Genomic DNA, 17888 nt, shown 5'->3' with positions numbered 1-17888 from the left:
CACTGAGTCTCTACCGGCCGCTGACCTCCCTGCAGAGATGCACAGTGTATTTAGGTCCGCTGTATGAGTCAGTAATGTTTGCCTTTCCTGTTTGCATTCTACTTTTTTTCCACGCATTCACTCGGAGAAGAAAATCTACTCGTAAATCTCAATTCCTCACCTCAATTTCAGCGTTTAGCCACAGGCCAGCTGAAGAATAATTCAGCTAAGTCCCTTTAGCTTTGAAACTCCCTTCCAGGGGATCTGAAGTTGAAAGAAATCAACTCGTAAATCAAAACCAGATCTTTGAAAAGAGATTTTATTAATGCCACACATATTTTTCCACTTGTAGCCTGTTTTATTTTGTTAACTCTTTTCATCTTGTTTTATTCAGTTTTACTGTCCAACTAAAACACTTTGTAAATCCATCTTGAGCGTGCTGTCTAGAAGAGTAAATATTTTTTTGAATTGTAATTATTTGCCGATGTCTTAGAGGTTATAACAGAATAGACATCTGATCTCTCTTTGGCCATTTGAGGTCAGAACAACAAACCGGAGAGCAAAACTAAACCGTTTCTTTGTGTGCACATCATCAAACCCTAACCCCGTCCAACTAAAACAAAACGTTCATTTAAGTTTATGCAAATGGATATTTTCACCTCTATCGTTTATAATAATTCCAGCCCTATAAATAGTACATCAAAACACGTTAAGCAGAGTTATACAATTGGTCTCTGTTTACACTATTGTTTTGAATTAATCCGAGTAAATATTATAGAGTTCTGATTGCGGACTCCTGGGGTGCGAAGAAAAGCAGGCACCGGTTCAAAAAAAAGAGAAATCTTTCAAGCAAGAAAAAGGCAAGGTCTGCACACTGCTGCAGCCTGGTAATGTTTTATTAATAGCCCGCTTACTGTGCAACACATCAATGCAAAAAAAAAAAAAAAAAAAATCTTCAAGACACATTCTGGGCTCAGATAGGACCCTATCTCTACATCCGCTGTGTAAACATGCTGCACGTGTGTCTGTACAGAGGCCGTCGTGTGCAGGTGATGGTGTCAGAAAAGAATGTGGGGTGAAGTGTCATTAAACAACCAGGCGCACATCAGTCACATGTGTGATGGACCGGGCCAGAGACAACCCTGAAAGAATGTAAATAATACACACAATTTAAAAAAAAATAAATAAATAGATTAAAAAAAAAAAAGTCAAAAAAAATCCTGAACATATGAAATTAATTTAAGAAAAGAAAAGAAAAAAAATAATATATATTTTTTTAAAAATATTATTTATTTTTTTTTAAATAAAATTTTAAAAATATTTAATTAACCCCATATGAATGAAGATCAAATCAATTCATTATATATATTAAATAATATATATTTGTATTTTTTTAGTATTTCTTGTTCTTTCAACCTGCAGGTGGCGCTGTTTAGTCCTTGATCGTTGCAGAAAAAGACATGGGGGGGCAGCGAGCATCAGCACTCTCCACCGCACACTCCCATTAACGCTCATTTCATTGTCCCGGAGCCTGGAAACGTGGGAGTCACCGGGCCGCCCTCCTCGTGTCTGAAAGCTCATTTAAAGTAGCACATCTTGTTCCTTTGTTGCCTTTAAAGCGACTCATTTCCATAATCATGAAGTGTTAGTGTGGATCTGCACCGGCTTTGACTGAGAGACACCTGCTCTCACTCTCTCTCTCTCTCTCTCCGTCTCTCTTTCTCTCTCTCTCTCTCTTTCCTCTGTCTTTTGTCTCTTGCATCTCTGCAGCTCACAGCCGGCAGCACCGAGCAGCAGGAGGAGGAAGAGGAGGAGGAGGAGAAGGAGAAGGAGGAGGAGGAGCGGGGTGTACCTGACACCTACAGCCGTGAGTCGCAGCTCTCTTCTCTCGCAGACACACTGGCCGCCGCGGGCGCCTCCTTCCCTCGCCTGGCTGTGTGTGCGTTAGTTAACCGGAGCTTTGTGCAGTTTGAACGGGACACGCTGCTTCTGCTGACAAACTCCTGAAATAAAAATTAAAAAAGAAAAAAAGAAAAAAGAAAAGAAAAAGGGAAAAGAAACACTGAAGGATCCTCTAAGAACTCCGGATTTTCTGACGGATCGTGAGGAGAAGGACTACACCTCAGAAGATGCGTCTCCCGGTGCTTCTGTGCGTGCTGGCGAGTCTCTGTGCAGCACCGGGCCCGGTGGCCGGGGCGGATGGCAGCTGTGCCGACCTGCGGCAGTTCTACACCGGGAAAGGGTTCACTCTAGCCGGGGTACCTCAAAGTGAAATCTCCGGTGAGTTTTTGGATTAAAAAAATAAATAAAAAAATGTTACTAAAAATTTTTTAATTTAATGCACTTTGCAGCACTTATTCAAACAGCTTTTTATAATTGTCGTTATATTTTGAACTATCCTGCTTTAATATAATGACTTTTCTTTGGTTGTAATCTTTAAAATGCAATTGCAAGTCAAAGATTAAGCTGTTTCCTCTTTACATAAAGCTTGGGGAATGTGATTTTGTGCAATCTGTGTCAAATCTGCACGTGGAGACAAGTTTTCGGTTGCATTTCTTGTTTTATTGTTCCAGCTTCTTGTATTATTGTTGTTGCGCTTATGCTGCACCTCAATACATGTGTCTCATTGTGAAATTCTGTGGCCTCTCTGTGCACACTCCTATTACCATTTTCTCTCCCTGAGCATCTCCAGTGAGGTGTTCTCTCCAGTCTGCGGGCACTCCTGCACGTCTCTATTATAGTCCTTTCTGGGGCATTTTCATTGTCTGCTGAAGGCACAATTGCAGGTGGGTCTAAGCCCTGTGTCTTGTGGAGCCATTATCATCTATTCATTGCAGTTGTGGCTGTTTGCTGACGTGTGCACTGCAGGTGCGAACAGGTTTTAATATAAACTATTCAGGAGAAGACAGACTTGCTTTTGGCTCTTGGCTGTTCAATAACAGTGGCGCACTAATGTTTTCGGAGGCCTTTTGTATTGTCTGCTTTGGACACTGCACAGTGTGTGTGTGTGGCCTTATTCTTATTTTGCATAAACTGATCATTTAGGCAAGCCTGGAGCGTTATCCAGTGCTTCAGCAATCTCACAACACAAGCTGCCGTTGAGCTGAGAAGGGATAGTTTACTCAACCTGTTCTTTTGTTTCTGATTCCCGAGCCCCGTCTTGTCAGTCAGCTGTCTAACGAGTCAGGAAATCACGCATTAAATCAATCAGTCAATTATCCAGCCAGTCAAGTAATCAGTCAGCTCGAGAGCTTGAGCCAGACATCACACATCAGACTCTGTCCGTCTCGTCTCTTAGGATGCTGCTGTCCACAAATGCTGATTAAACTGCCTTCGCTTGGAGGAAAGTGAAATTGAGTTGTTTTCCCCTTTAAGGCAATCATCTATCGTTCTCTGTCTCTAAAGATGGACAGAAGGACAGTGGCCTGGCGAAGGAGGAGATGAAAGTGAGGCGAGGTTGAGGTGTGTGTGTGTGTGTGTGTGTGTGTGTGTGTGGGTGTGTGTGTGTGTGCTCGGTGTATATGATCTGAAGGTCATGTTGTGTCAATGAAAATTCTCTCGTATGGGCGGGCGAGTCATTAATATTGGATGTGTTTTTGTGGCTGTGTGAGTGAGACAGACGGCAGCAAATAGATAAGAGTGAGGCCAAGGGATGTGGAGAGGGAGAGAAAATGAAAGAAACTGAGAGAAAACAGAAAGACACGGAGAGGCAGGTTGACAGAGACCGAGCAAGTGAGTCACCCGAGGTCCCCGTCGTCTCTAGGCGAACGACTGCGGACCCGACAAGATACTCTCCCTCTCAGTTTCTCATTAAAAACCCATCTTTTATTGACAGCTGGAAAAACACAATGCTTCAGTCACTTGGACCTTGATCTGCTCTAGTTATTTGAGCAAGAGCTTTGCTTTCTCAGACCTCATTAAAACTGTAACTCTGGAGGACGTTAACCAGGGTGAGATTCCTGATGTACACTGAATATTCGTGTAACTGCATTAAACTGGAAAGATCCTATGGATATAGAGCTGTATAGTCAGTTATTTTCTGCACATTAACCCCTATTAGAAGGGCCGTATCGGGCTGTGTCGCAGCTTTCAGCCTTCTTTGTTCCAAGTTTTGCACTTGTCATTGTTTTTTGCATGCGTGCATCACAGCTCTAGAGACAAGTGCTCAAAACTAACAGCTTTGAATTCACAACTTTCCGTGTTTAAAGGTCAAATAATCAAACTGAGAGTACAAAAGCTTTATTTTGATTTGTGCAAATGTTCAAATAAAGCAAACTGCGGTCTTTTGTTCCTCCTGTGACTGCATGCTGATAATGAGGACATGGACAGCTCTTACCTTCGAAATCTCACAAGGATCTTACCTGATAATATCTTTTAATAAAATCAAATTAAAACACTTGAGTTTTTCCGCAGGGACACTTGAAACCATCAAAACATCATCATCAGGAGCAAAATTACCAACAAAAATTCAGCCTTACCGTACTTATATCTTGCAGGGCAATAAACCCATGCACAGATGTTGCAGCCCCGTGGCCTTCCTGTGCTGCAACAGACTCACACTCGGAGGAACAAACACTTTTGTAATGGTTTAGGACAACACCCAGCTGTCGCCAGTCATGAGCAGTTCACAGCTGGCGTTATCTTCAGAGCAAAACAGTGGTAGAAAAAGTTATTTCAGTTTATAGACGGCAATGGGAGCAAAGTACATGTCTTTCTGAGCCTCGAGAGTACAAGGGCAACACTTCAGCTGAAAGAATAGAAATGTGTTTTAGCCACGCTAACAGCATGATCCTGTAGGGATGGCAATGCATGTCGGTCCATCAGCTGGTCCCATTCTTTGGTTAAGATTGATAAATCTCAAGAGCGGTGCAGTGGATTCACAGACAACTCACTGATTTAAGGTGTAGCACCCCCATGAGGTCAAACATTTAATCTGTCCAACACTTTGTTTCCTGACAAATCCAAAAGAACTAATTATGTCACATCGGCCTGAGCTTTGTGCTAATTATGCTAACATGCTAAATTAGCACGGTATGCATTAAACCTGCTAAACAACAGCATGTTAACATTGCCAGTGTTAGTTAGCATGCTGAAGTTATGTATGAGTTCCTGACTTTAATGTTGTAATTAAACCTGTAAGACATTTTGGCAAACTTGCAAAAGAAGAAGCGCCAGATGCAGAAGAAGTTTAACAAAACATGATGTTTGATTATCACTGTCTCTAATATCTGTCTCATATGGATGTAACTCTAATAAACATAGCTGCCAATATGTCAGTACAGTAGTTTGTTTCAATGCAATCCTTTTCAAAACCGATCAAACAGAAAGTATTTTAAAACTAAGTGAAGCAGCCTAATAAATTAGTACGGAAAATGAATTCAACATTTGGAAAATTTTCAAAACTGTGAAAGTTATTTTGAACTTTTCCCCCAGTCGATACACAAATTTATTCTCACAGCTCAATTCTGGCTGCTAACCAGCAAGCTAGTCCAACATTATTGACATGTCGTTAGATTTTTCATGTAAGAAAATCCTCCTCATTTTATTTTTTATTTTTTTTTGTTTCCCAATCCGACAGACTTAGATATTAAAACATCCCATTTTCATTTTCACTTTCACTAGAACACGAACAAAAAAGCAGAAATGCAGCGTGATCCCACTCAGAAACCTGTAGAGAAGGGAATACGTGCAGTGCAGTAATCTGGAAAAGATATAAAACACTTTGCAAAACGTGCATAATACCAGGTACACCGATAAAATCTGGAAGACGGTGTTGTTATGAAATGCGTGATACTGTCTGGCCTAAACGAGGTGTGACACCTGTATTTGTAAGTGGATATGATAGATATCATAATTCCAAAGTAAAACGTGTGTAATTCGACGAGCAGATGCTCTAAATTCCTACCCAGGTTTTCTTTAAAAAAAAAAAAAAAAAGAAGCCTATTCTTCTCTGTCTCTGCTCACACCTATTGTCCTATAGGTTTAACGCCATGTGAATGGAAGCCGTCTTTCCTGCTGTCTCCCCCTGTCTGTCTCTGTGCCTGCGAGCGTTTTTAACCTCACCTGGTCAATAGTTAAAGACTAGCGTATCCTATAGTGTGTGTGTGTGTGTGTGTGTGTGTAGTGTGTGTGTGTGTGTGAAAGCCAACACCTTCTCCGGGGAAGACACTTAGTTTCATTCACACATCTTTGTCTGTGCAGAGCAGCACACACCCAGGTTATCGAGTGACACACAGAAACAGAAGCACAGTATATAACCTGTATACTTCATGCTCTCTGTGTACGGAGCTGACGACTTTTGACGCCTGTGTGTGTCATGTGGCGATTTTGTATTTTTCGGCTTGTTGCGTGCCTCAAAAATCACAGATGAGGAGCAGAAAGGTTACGTGTTGGTGACGATGTTTAACGCGATACAGAGCTTCCTTTCATTTGCGTGTACGCAATCTCGTGTTCGATACAGAGCACCGAGGGTGGAGCAGTAACTCGATATTATGATCCTTTAGTCAAGTTCCCATTGACAGTTAGCTCGAATTTTGTCAGATTTTCCTGAACATGTTCTCCATCCACATCCTGTTGTACCTGTTATGGATGTCGTTGCAGAAGACGGGGAGGATGAGTTAGATTTTTATTGAGAATTATTGCAGTGGCTCCCTCGTCATGAAACACTGGTGTCTACGTCTATGGCAATTTTCAGTTCAGCCCTTCAGTGATCATGTACGTCATATGTTGTTGCACCTTCCCTTGCATTTGGCCACATTTTGCTTTCAGCCTTGTGTCAGAACCACATTACATTTCCGTTTTTTATTTTTTATTTGCAAATTGAAAACCTGCCGTAAATCAAGTGAACGTGAAACGCACCTCCTTAGTTTAGTCACGTTGTTCCTCCAGGAACCGTTAAGAAAAAAAAACAACTCCGTATGCGAAGTGCAAGGTAGAAAAAAAATCACGAGAGGACTGTGGAAAGGTTCAGCACTCCCTGAAGTAATCTCTTTCGGTTTCTCCTCAATTCTAATCGTCTTCATGAAAATACAATAACATATAATTAACCGTGTATTTGCCTCAGGAAAAAACTGTTCTGGGAGGAGGCATCGCCAATAAAACTGATCGGCTCTAAGTGGTTTCTGATGTGTGAATTATACAACTTTGGCTAACGAACAAATCCTGACATCATAACTTTAACGGTTTTAACTGATGCAAGAAGCTGACAGTGTGACTGTGGAACGCGGTTCACTGATTTAAAATTTCACTTCAGTTTTGAATCACATACGGGGATTTCCATGAACGTTGAAGTACGTTAACCTATGACGTATATTATAGTCAAGTAAGTAGTCAGTAAAAATGCCTCTCGTAACCACCTCAGAGAAAACAGACCAGAACGATAGGAAGGGATTTTCAGTCACACTGTGAAGGGTGGTGGAAACATTTGATTATCTGTTCAATATTGGCAAGATATTGGCGCCTAATACCCTTTAAAAAAACAAAACTTGAGTTGATCGCACTGATTCCTCACAGCAAGAAGGTCCCGGTTCGAATCCAGGCCGACTAGGGCCTTTCTGTGTGGAGTTTGCATGTTCTCCCTGTGTCTGCGCCTGTTCTCTCCGGGTACTCCAGCTTCCTCCCACTGTCCAAAGACATGCTCGTTAGGTTCATTGGTCATAGGTGTAAGTGAGTGTGAATGGTTTTCTGTCTCTCTGTGTTAGCTTTGGGATAGACAGATGACAGCTGAGATAGGCTCCAGCCCCCCCGCGACCCGTCACAGGACAAGCGGTTACAGAAGATGAATGAATGAATGAACTTGATTGGATCGTTTCTCTCTTATTGGATTAATGACATTCTTTTTGCACATGTGGGGAAAACCACATGGGGTAAACTTCAGGTTAAGTGACGAGTTTCTAGAAGGGACAGAAAAATGAACAAAACCAGAATATACAGCAACATTAAAAGTCCTGGTTGTCTTCTTCTATAGAATGAACTCTGTGTTCTTATGAATTGTTTATCTTTTGTTATATTTCCAACGGATTTAACGCTCCACATGGCCGGAACCACTTTGCACATGTCAGTCAAGATGTTTTGGGGCTTGTAAACACATGCAACAAAATAGTTTAGTAATTGTTTAATTACTTATCTCTAGGTCAAACACTTCATTGATGAGCTAAAAATATAGTAGACTACGAATTTGTCTGTAGTTTCTGCCTCGCAAACACGGAAAAAACATCTTAGAGAAATGCTATGCAGCATTTTTTATTTCTTATTGCACGCTTAAAAGTGCCAGACTGCTTTTAAATTATACAGGCATGAATATTTTCAGGTTTTATCTGACGCTACCTCATATCTGTCGACGGTATCTGTTAAACCGCTACATGAATGAACGTTAACGCGTGTGTGTGAGGGAGAAAATTGACGCTGTCTGTCATCTGTCACACATCACATGTTCGCTCGGGCGCTCGCAGCACACGCCACCAAGTGGAACGCCGAATGCCCAGCGCGCACTGACATACACTGAGGCACAAACACAACACACAAGCTCTCTATGCTCTGCTGTAACTTCCTCTTCCTCTCTACGGGTACCTGTCTTATTCCTGGTACTATTGTTTTTGCAGATAGGCTCAGATCTATGAGTGCTGGGTTGTGTGTGTGCGTGTGTGAGAGAGAGAGAGATGGCTTTGGCTGGCTGTTAAAAGCAGAGCTGTGAATCTTTCATGATGTCTGATGCAGCGACATAAGCGAGACAGACCGAGATAGAGGTGAGGACGAGCAGAGGGTTAGAGGAGACCAGGAGGAAGATGAGAGGAAGGGAGGAGGCGTTGTCCCGGTTGCCTTCCATGTTGCATCTAAACCTATGCCTTCACAGATGAGGGATTAATGCTGCTACAACTGGACTGATACAGATACTGGCTCCTGTGATCCATAATTCATCATTCTGTAGTGGCTATTTATCAGACGATAAATGCATATTGTCAGGAAAGATAGTAAATAACTAAACTCTACCAAAGAGTGATATTCACTATAGTTGAACAGCTTTATCACATCTAGCATGATCTCGTTAGCTTGTTCAGCTAATTAGCTCACTACTGTAGCAACTTAGCGATACGAGCAAGCACATCGTTAACTACATAGTTTGCATAGTTTGTGGCGTTAACTGTTAAACTTGAGTATTTTATCATGTTGACTGTACATAAAGATGATCGAACCCTACATGACGTAACCCGTAGGATACTTGAAGCTCAATGGGTGGCTCAGTAGGCCGCCATCTTGGTAGTGCCGGACTCCTCACCCATAGGTCCCTTTAAAGGGCCACCCCCCCCTTCTGTATGTGTAATTTTAAACTGACTGGGGCCGTCTGGGGCCTTTCTGTGTGGAGTTTGCATGTTCTCCCTGTGTCTGCGTGGGTTCTCTCCGGATACTCCGACTTCCTCCCGCCGTTCAAAGACATGCTCGTTAGGATAATTAATGATTCTAAATTGGCCGTAGGTGTGAGCGGTCCACGACGTACGCCGCCGCTCACCTCCCCACAAGAAGCAGGAAAATGAATGAATGAATGACTGAAAGTCAAGGGGGGGACTAACTTGTGTTTGGAGCCAGCCTCAAGTGGCCATTTGTGGAACTGCATCTTTTGGCACTGCCATCTTGGCTTTGTTGTTTTTCAGCCCCAGAGGTTGCTTCTCGTCTTGTCCTGTTTGTACATTTGTGTACATCATCACCCCCCCCCCCCCCCCCCCCCCCCCCCCAGCGTCATGCTTCTTCTTAGAGAAGAGCCTTCCTCCATCAGGATTGGAGTCTGTCTTTCTGAGTTCAATGTTTCTGTAGCATAAGTTTGTTTTAGGAGTTGGGGTTGCTGGCCCCAAGCTCAACCTTCCCCCATTTCTGGGCTCGGGATTGTTTTGGGGTTGGTCTGTTTGTCCCCTTCCCTAACCTCCTCCAGGTAATGGACTATAGTCTCATACCACGTGAGACCAGACAGGTTTCGGGTCGAGTACAAGCTGCTTCGGCACGTCAAGCCCGGCCAACCCGGCCAACCCCTGCTACTGTGTAATCAAGGTTTCTCCTAGAGAAAGCATTTCATACCAGCAGCGCAAGACAGACATTTGTGTACAATTTAGCTGTAATTCGAATATGATTACTTAATGTAAGGTGCAAAACCTGTTTTGTGAGGTCACGGAGACTTTGAACTTTGGTCACCACCAAATTTAATCAGTTCATCCTGAAGTCCCAAATTTAAAAACGCACACAAGAATGGGATGGACATGAAGTGACTGAGGTCATTCTTGAATTCCAAATTTGAAGAAATTTCCTCAAACTGTTCCAGAAATATTTTGCCACCAGAAGGAATTTGCCAGACGGATGGTCGGCCCCAAAACATAACATTTTTGGATTATATGGGAGTTGCGTGTGGAGTCAGTCAGGCCGACTACACCAAGCCTCAAAACTGCTCTTTAGAGGTCCTGTGGGTGTCCTTATGAAGGATTTGCCCGTATTTATATACAGTCCATGTCCATTTATTCAACATTTCTTTTAATCTCTGTCCTCTCCATCTGTATTTTGACCATGACAAATGGCACAATGGTTTTATGTTTTAACCTGAACCACATTGTCTGGTCGTTCAGCTTGGAGGACTTGTTGGTAATACTCCAAAGTTAATAACGCACATTTACATATAGGTATGGACCCATGTTATCCAGAATGACTGCGAGTAGAGGCACACGAAGATTAAATTCCTCCGCTGCCAACATATAATCAAGTCAAACTGATGAAGGGTCAGAGTCATGCAGCCCTCCTCAATCACCATGATCATCACGTATTGTAGGAGCGGTGGGTGAAGGAAGGGGAAAAAAAAGAAAAAGAGCAGAGCAGCTACACGTTCGATGCCTTAACATCAATCTTTGCACCTAAAATCGATGTGGAACAAATCAGCATCGCTTCTCGATAACCTCTGTCCTCCTCTTCTGCTGCTTTCTCTCCTCCACTCTCCAGTTCACGCCTCTTGTCCTTGTTCTCTCATCCTCCCTTTAATGTTTACATGCCCCTCCTTATCGCACGCCGTTTTTACTTTCTCCTCCTCCCGGTGCTCGTCTCATCCTGCCCTCCCTTCCTCCTCCTCCTCCTCCTCCTCCTCCTCCTCCTCCTCCTACCCGGGAATTGAGTATCCATCTGTTTTCCAAATGAAAAGATGAGTTGTGTCTCTGATGTGGTGGATGTTGTGGTTGCTCGGCTGCTTTATGAGTCAACGCTCCTCATACATAATGCTCCGCGGAGCCCTGTGCACAGCATGTGTGTACGTGCTGTATATATTACACTGTGAGCGTGGAAGGAATGGAGATTTATTGGTATTTGTGTCACTCCGCTAACACACATTTACATAAACTTGTGTGCCACTTGTTATACTGGTCGTTTTTCTGAGCTGAATCCAGGGCCACATAGCATTTCAAGCCATTTTTAGGCATGAGAATGTAGATGTTTTCTGTTTTTCTTTGTTTTTAATGTTCAAAAACTGATGATCTTTCAGTTTTGGTCATCCACCTTCAGCAAAAACTTATTATTTTGCTTTTATTTTAAGATAGATAGAGATAAACACACGGATGAATAAAGTAATGGATGTTTAAGCCTTCACAGTGCTCCTCGGCTGAAGAAGCAACATGTTTAATACAACAGTGGATAGAGGCGGCACGAGTGGGTGAGATGTGTCGGCTTCGCTTGCAGTTTGCGCATTAGCTGTCGTGCGCTGGGCTTTGTAATTTCAGCGAAGGACACAAGCGCCGTGTCCGCGGTGTGTAACGTTCAGAAAGGCGCTTTGGAGACAATACACTGAGGCGTCACAGCGCTCTGCTTTCCATGTCACTAAGCTTTGCAGCCCAACACGCAACTGCGGCGCTGCCACCACTGAACAGTGATTAATTGGTTATTACAAGGACTAACTGTTGTAATGAATGCAAAATGTGATGCATGAAAATCAGTGTTTGTGAGCTAAAACCCTTCACTGCATCAATTGATCTTTTACCTTCATATATGCACAGGTCTGTACTGATTTCTACATTTTACAGAATATATATATATGCCAGTGCAAGTTAGTTGTGTGATTGTGAATAAAGAGTATAGTTTTATGTGAAAGATCCTCCACGAGATAAAAAAATAAATAAATAAATAGCCTGCTTGGAACAGTACTTTGTGTTTAAAGGAATAATCTTTTTCTCATTGAAATATTGAGAATATGCAATAACTTTCATCTATGTCAGTTGCTACTAGCCCATTGTTTAAGTTGCATATTGGACCACGATAACATGTATGCAACAATGGCTACTTTCACGTGGGAACTGATTTTAAACTAATAATCCGAGCAGATTGGCCCAATCAGGAAGAAACTGATGTGAGAGGATGTAACCCTGATAATCTTTCTCTCTGGTGAGAATAAATATATTCTTTCTGCAAATGTTTGCCCAATGTGGGGTAAACATCAGGTGACAGGATGAGTTTCCAGGAGAGACAAACAACATGGAGGTAGCTAAATAGCCGGCTGAATGAAGATGAATGAAGCCGGAATTGATACGGGCAAAACCCGGCTCCATCTTGTCGTCTTTGTCTATCTTTTTTTTTCTTTTTTATAAAGTTGGCATTAGATGGTCAACAGTAGGCAGAAAAGTTGTGAATGATTTTCTTGGGGGCATGTTGACACATATATTTTATCAGATCATATTATTTAGTGTCCATGTAAACAGTTAATTTGAAATCTAAACTCAAAAGGGTTTCAGTCATGCTGAAGAAATATTGATCATCTAAATGTAGCCAATAAAAAGTTGAAATAACCGATAATAGATAACATGTTGTTGTGCCAACCATTGTCTTTCGGTGGTGTCTGGTGATTAGCCCGTCAGTAATATAAACATGTGCTCCCAACTATACAGCATACATTGTGAACTGATCCGGGTGAAGATGTTTGACTTGTGTTAAATGATATAATAGGAGCAAAATAATAAGAAATAGGAGAAATAGTCAATAAAGATTTCATACATACTGTATCTATGTGTCATTGACATACATAGCAGTGACACTCCTTGATGGCAACAGCCATCCCCAGCAGGATGCAACCTGACACAGGCACACACACAAAAACGGCTTAGGAACAACTGTGTTGACCTGGCCTCCAAATTCACTAGATCCCAAACTGATCAAGTATCTGTGGGATGATCCACAGAGGCCCCTCCCCTCAACCCATAGGACCCAAAGGCTCCCACTAACACCATTCTTCATAATGTTATGCCTGCTCGATGTATAAGACAGTAGTTTGTAAGTAGTTTTTTATCGGTTTTATAACCTCAACAACCTCTTTGGAGGAAAATCTAAGGCCACTCATTGCTGTTGACAGGAAGTGTCCTAACTGAGAGGTCATAGCCACACACATGCGCACACACACGGTACGGATAAGATCACGGGTGGAGATTAGTTATCAGATCTGACTGAGCGCCACTGGCTGTCCCTGGCAGGTGTATCTGTCTTGGCTCTGCAATGCAAAACAAACAGACCTGGCACCGGGTTTCCAGGAGCGGCCGAAGGAGGTGATCATCTTTGATACAGTACACGTTAGCAGAGTGAGATGAGGATTGATTTTAAGGCAGAGGAGTGGATTCAAAAAGGTCAGATCAATGAGAGATCACGCTATAGCTTTCACCCTGGATTCCAGCGTTTCACTCTCACGGCGAGATGGTGATTTGTTGAAAGTTAAGACACACATGGACACTAACAGCTCTGTGCCAGCCCCCTGGGATGAGAGGTGTGGTTGTTAATGGAGAACCCGAGACCGGTCTGAGGGATCCATCACCGTGTGCATTAGGTTTTTTTGCATGTGTTTCTGCATGTGAGGCTCAGACGCCGGCCTATAATTAGACTTGTTGCTGTGAAAAGCCTGACCCTGACCAGGCCTGCTGTGTTTGTGCTTCTCCGAGCCTCACTGTGCTCCCTCATACTTTATATCACTTTAACCTCCCGAGCTACAGCGCGGGGGTTATTTCATCCTATTTTTTATTTCACGGCATTTGTTTTTTAGTACGTGCTTTGCTGTTACGAGTGACAGAGAAGTTTATCTGATAAAGGTGGCAAACTGCATAAAAAACAGCTCTTTGGCTCATAACATTGTGAAGACAGTATGTGAGTCATGTTGTGATGATACACTAGGGCGTCCGTGTGGCTTTTGGAAATGTACCACGCTTTGCGCAGCAGCTCCAGCGCAGCACTTACAGCGCTTTGCCTGTGGGCACATTGAAAGACATAATAATGAATTAATGTGAATAATCAGAAGAGGAAACGCTCACTATGAAATTTAAACAGCTGCTTTTCTTCTCCGTTCTGCTCTGACCATGATAAACCTCATGTCAATGGCGGTTGTTTTTTCTCCAGTGATCACTGTCGCCATCACTCATCACTGAAGCTGTTTGAGGGATTTTATTTCCTTTTAGCCGAGTTAAAGCTTTTTGGTTTTCTCATTGCACGTCAATGAGCGTAACGTCTCGACTTATTCAAATGACAAAAAATCCAAAATGTGGGCAAGGATTTGGAGTTACAGAACCAGAACGAGGAGCGCTGGCTTCATGCTCTAACAGGTCCATAAATTGCAAAGAGGCGTACACCAACGAGTTATGTTCATGCTCAGTTATGACGTCAACCGGATGCTGGAAAAAAGTCCAAACCCCGATACTCAGAAGTGTGCAAATTCTGCTAATGGAGATGCATGCTTTGTAAAAATTAAATGACTTACCAGAGCAAGGCAGCCCCTACACATCAGCATCTCGACAGACAAGGTCTTTCTGACATTTTTGGACTCGACAGTGAGTTTCGTCTTGTTTTTGGTCAGTGGTCAGAACCTCTGAGTCGCCGTTGCTTCCTTATCTGTAACAGGACAAGAATACAACAATGGCTCATACAGCAACACTGCTTTCCAGCGTATCTGCAAGCTACAAGCAGTTTTGCATATACAAACCTATAAAACGATGTAGATTTCCATAAACGTTGGGCTCCAAGTTTTTAAATAACACATTTGCATTTCTAATTAAATCACACTCAACAGTACGCATGGTGATTAATGGTAAACAATGCTTCTCCTAGGTCTAAAATGGTTTTATTATGATGAACAAGTTTGAATGCAGGTTGTTAAAAGTTTTGTTTCTTATTTAGTGGTAAATTTACTTTTTACTCGCTGTAACTTCTTACAGCGGTTACAGCCTTTATCATACTTCCAAACCACGTGGCCGCTCTCCCACCGGTTCTGATCATCGTCACTTTCCTTCAGTTGCTCCGACGCTGAGGACTTGACCTGGAAACGCCCCGACCTCAGTCTGTGACCTAATGTTCGTCCGACCGCAGAGATTTGATGCCCCCTGCTGAGAAAGAGCCGGGATGGAGGATCTGCCTCTGACGTGCCCCTTCGCTCACACACATTAATTTATTCCCACCTCTCGCTCACCACCTTTCCATCACCACTGCAAACGCTGCGCTTGTTGGATTAACGGCTGATGTCTAATCTCTTGCTAATCCTGGCCTGTTAATCTGTGTGTTAGCGGTTCTTAGCTCACAGCAGGACTTCTCACGGCACCGATCTGACCACGGAGGGAGTAACACACTCACTCCATATTTATTCCCGTATTTTGGGGCCTTTCTCTCATTTGCCATGTCACTGAAGCTCTCACTATTACTCAGTTACCTTTTAATTCATCACGATGCAACGGAGCCATTTCCTGTTTATCAGGTCAGCTGAAAATAACGGCTAATCCCTGTTGTCGGAGATGGCTGACGTGACCTTTGCCTCTGCATACTTCCACAAATGTGCACAGTCACTGAGAGAGACGCTGACTCGTCGCAGCGTGGCACACACCAGTTGGCACATGTTGTCATTTTTTTTTACAGACTGAGTGTAGGGGAGTAAAAGTAGTAGTTAGTTTAAAAGCCTTTAACGTCTCCCAGAAATTACATAGAATTATGGTATTATACGGTGGAGTCGGTGCCATGCCACACACACACACACACACACACACACACACACACACACACACACACACACTGGGCAGCAGACAGGGCTGGACTGTGGGGTGGTGGGATATTTTTAGTTCAGTAATAAAATGAGGAAAGGTTCAAGAAAAACACTGTTTGCCTTCACCTCCTTCCTTCCTTCTCTCCTTTCTCTGCCTTTATTTTGCAGTTTTCTCTTTTTCCTGTCTCACTTTAGCATTCATATATGTTTCCTCTCTGTTTTATGTTTTCAGTGTTTCATACATAAGAATCTGGGGTTGATATATTACGGTGCAGCATTATAAAATTAATGAGAAGATCAGAGGAACAAGGAGTAAGTATTTGCTCATTATACCAATTGCTTAAAAGCTAACAGATCTCAGCGAGATGAAAATATCTTCACGGCCATGGCAGGGATTGTCACGAAATATGATCCTCCACTGGAGGGATGTTAAATTTAATATTTATGACTATAAATCCAGGCACATGTTCATCAGCCCCTTCTGTCCTTGAGCGTACTTAGAAAAAGTGTGATTAGAGCTAATTAACTTTATGCCACATGCTAAGCTAATGTGGTTCACATGGCTTGTTTGAAAGGCTGCTACACCTGTTGCCCGGGCCACACCGAAGTACATCTTCATTGTCGATTCGTCTAATAATGCTGTAACTATAGTGACAAACCATTGCTGTAGTTCCTTTTTGTTACTTCCAGTCCAAATTAAATAAGCAGCTGGAAACAGACCTCCCCCATCCAGACATTTATTGCTGATCTGTTTTATGCTCTGGCAAACATCTGTCAGGCCAGTCAAATCGTTTCGACGGAGTTTATGTGGTTATGGACAGAAGAGTAACGGCAGCGTAGTCATACATGTCATTTGTGCGCCGCGGAATTAAAACCTCTTTACAACAAACTGGCTCTAATTGGTTGGACGACTGCTATCCCAATTTTTTGTTCCACTCTCTCTCCTATATTGAAATCCAAATGGCATGTTACCAGTCTCATAACCCGATTAGAATTGAATCTAGCCACACGAGGCTGATCACAACAGGCAGTGAAATGAACGTTTCGGCTCCATTTCGAATAACATCTAGAGCTGCGAGAGGATTTTTTTTTTTGCACAGTTTGTCGAGCTGTTTCTTTCTTATATCTGCGGCAAGTATTGATAAAGCTACCAGACCAGCAGCGGCATTGATTTTCATGTGGACCAGAGCTGTCAGTGGTTTGTTTGCTTGGGGGGGAAAATTGTGTTGAACTGCCACAAGTGTAAGCAACTTTTTAAATCGATCAGCCAGGACTTTAAATCACAAAATCACAGAAAAGATAATAAGCTACAGATGTACCCACTGCCTAAAAGCTGATTAGAGTTTCGTAATTTACTTTTATTCGCTCTCTCTTTCGTCAATAGTCTTTCCCTCTTTCAGTTGCATTTTATTGCTTTCTCATCCCTCCGTCTCTCTGTCCTCTTCCATCATTACAGCTCTGCGTCTCTCGAATCCTTTGCCCCCCCCTTGCTGTGGATAGTAAAAAGGTAAAAGTGTACTTTGGGAGAAAGGCCATGTGGGACTTTAAATCACATACAGGTGCCCTCAAATGGGGAAGAGAGTGTCTGATGGAAACACACACACATGTGCATGCAGACATACCGTCAGCCCCTCATTTAGGTAGCAGTAATTCGCCGCAGTAAGTGACAGGGTTATTGTAAGACGCTCATTAAGAAAGGGAAGCGGCGAATAAACGTCTGACTGAAGGGGATAAATTCAAACCACTGCACCACTTTTACTGCTTGGCTATGGGGCTCTTTGATGTGGCGTGTGTGACGGCAGGGCTAGGGCAGACTGAGGGCGTGTGAGTGTTTGTGCGTTAAAATGGAGGCTCTTTAAAGCGCTGATTTCGCATTTTATTTGTAATGCGATCGCAG

At 42.7% G+C, this 17888-nt stretch overlaps 1 protein-coding gene across 1 annotated transcript in view; it reads left to right on the top strand.

Annotated features, from left to right (window-relative positions):
* Positions 1–2089: 2089 nt before the first annotated feature.
* The window catches only part of LOC311490283 (glypican-1-like), a 49916-nt gene continuing 34117 nt past the window's right edge, over positions 2090–17888 (top strand). Inside the window, exon 1 of the mRNA XM_084547697.1 lies at positions 2090–2259. Coding sequence (XP_084403823.1) covers positions 2109–2259 — 151 coding nt within the window. The 5' untranslated portion in view covers positions 2090–2108. The remainder of the gene's footprint in view (positions 2260–17888) is intronic.

The sequence above is a fragment of the Chelon labrosus genome, assembly GCF_963514085.1.
Source record: "Chelon labrosus genome assembly, chromosome: 7".
Taxonomy (NCBI): Eukaryota; Metazoa; Chordata; class Actinopteri; order Mugiliformes; family Mugilidae; genus Chelon; species Chelon labrosus.
This window is presented reverse-complemented; position numbering and strand designations above follow the sequence as displayed.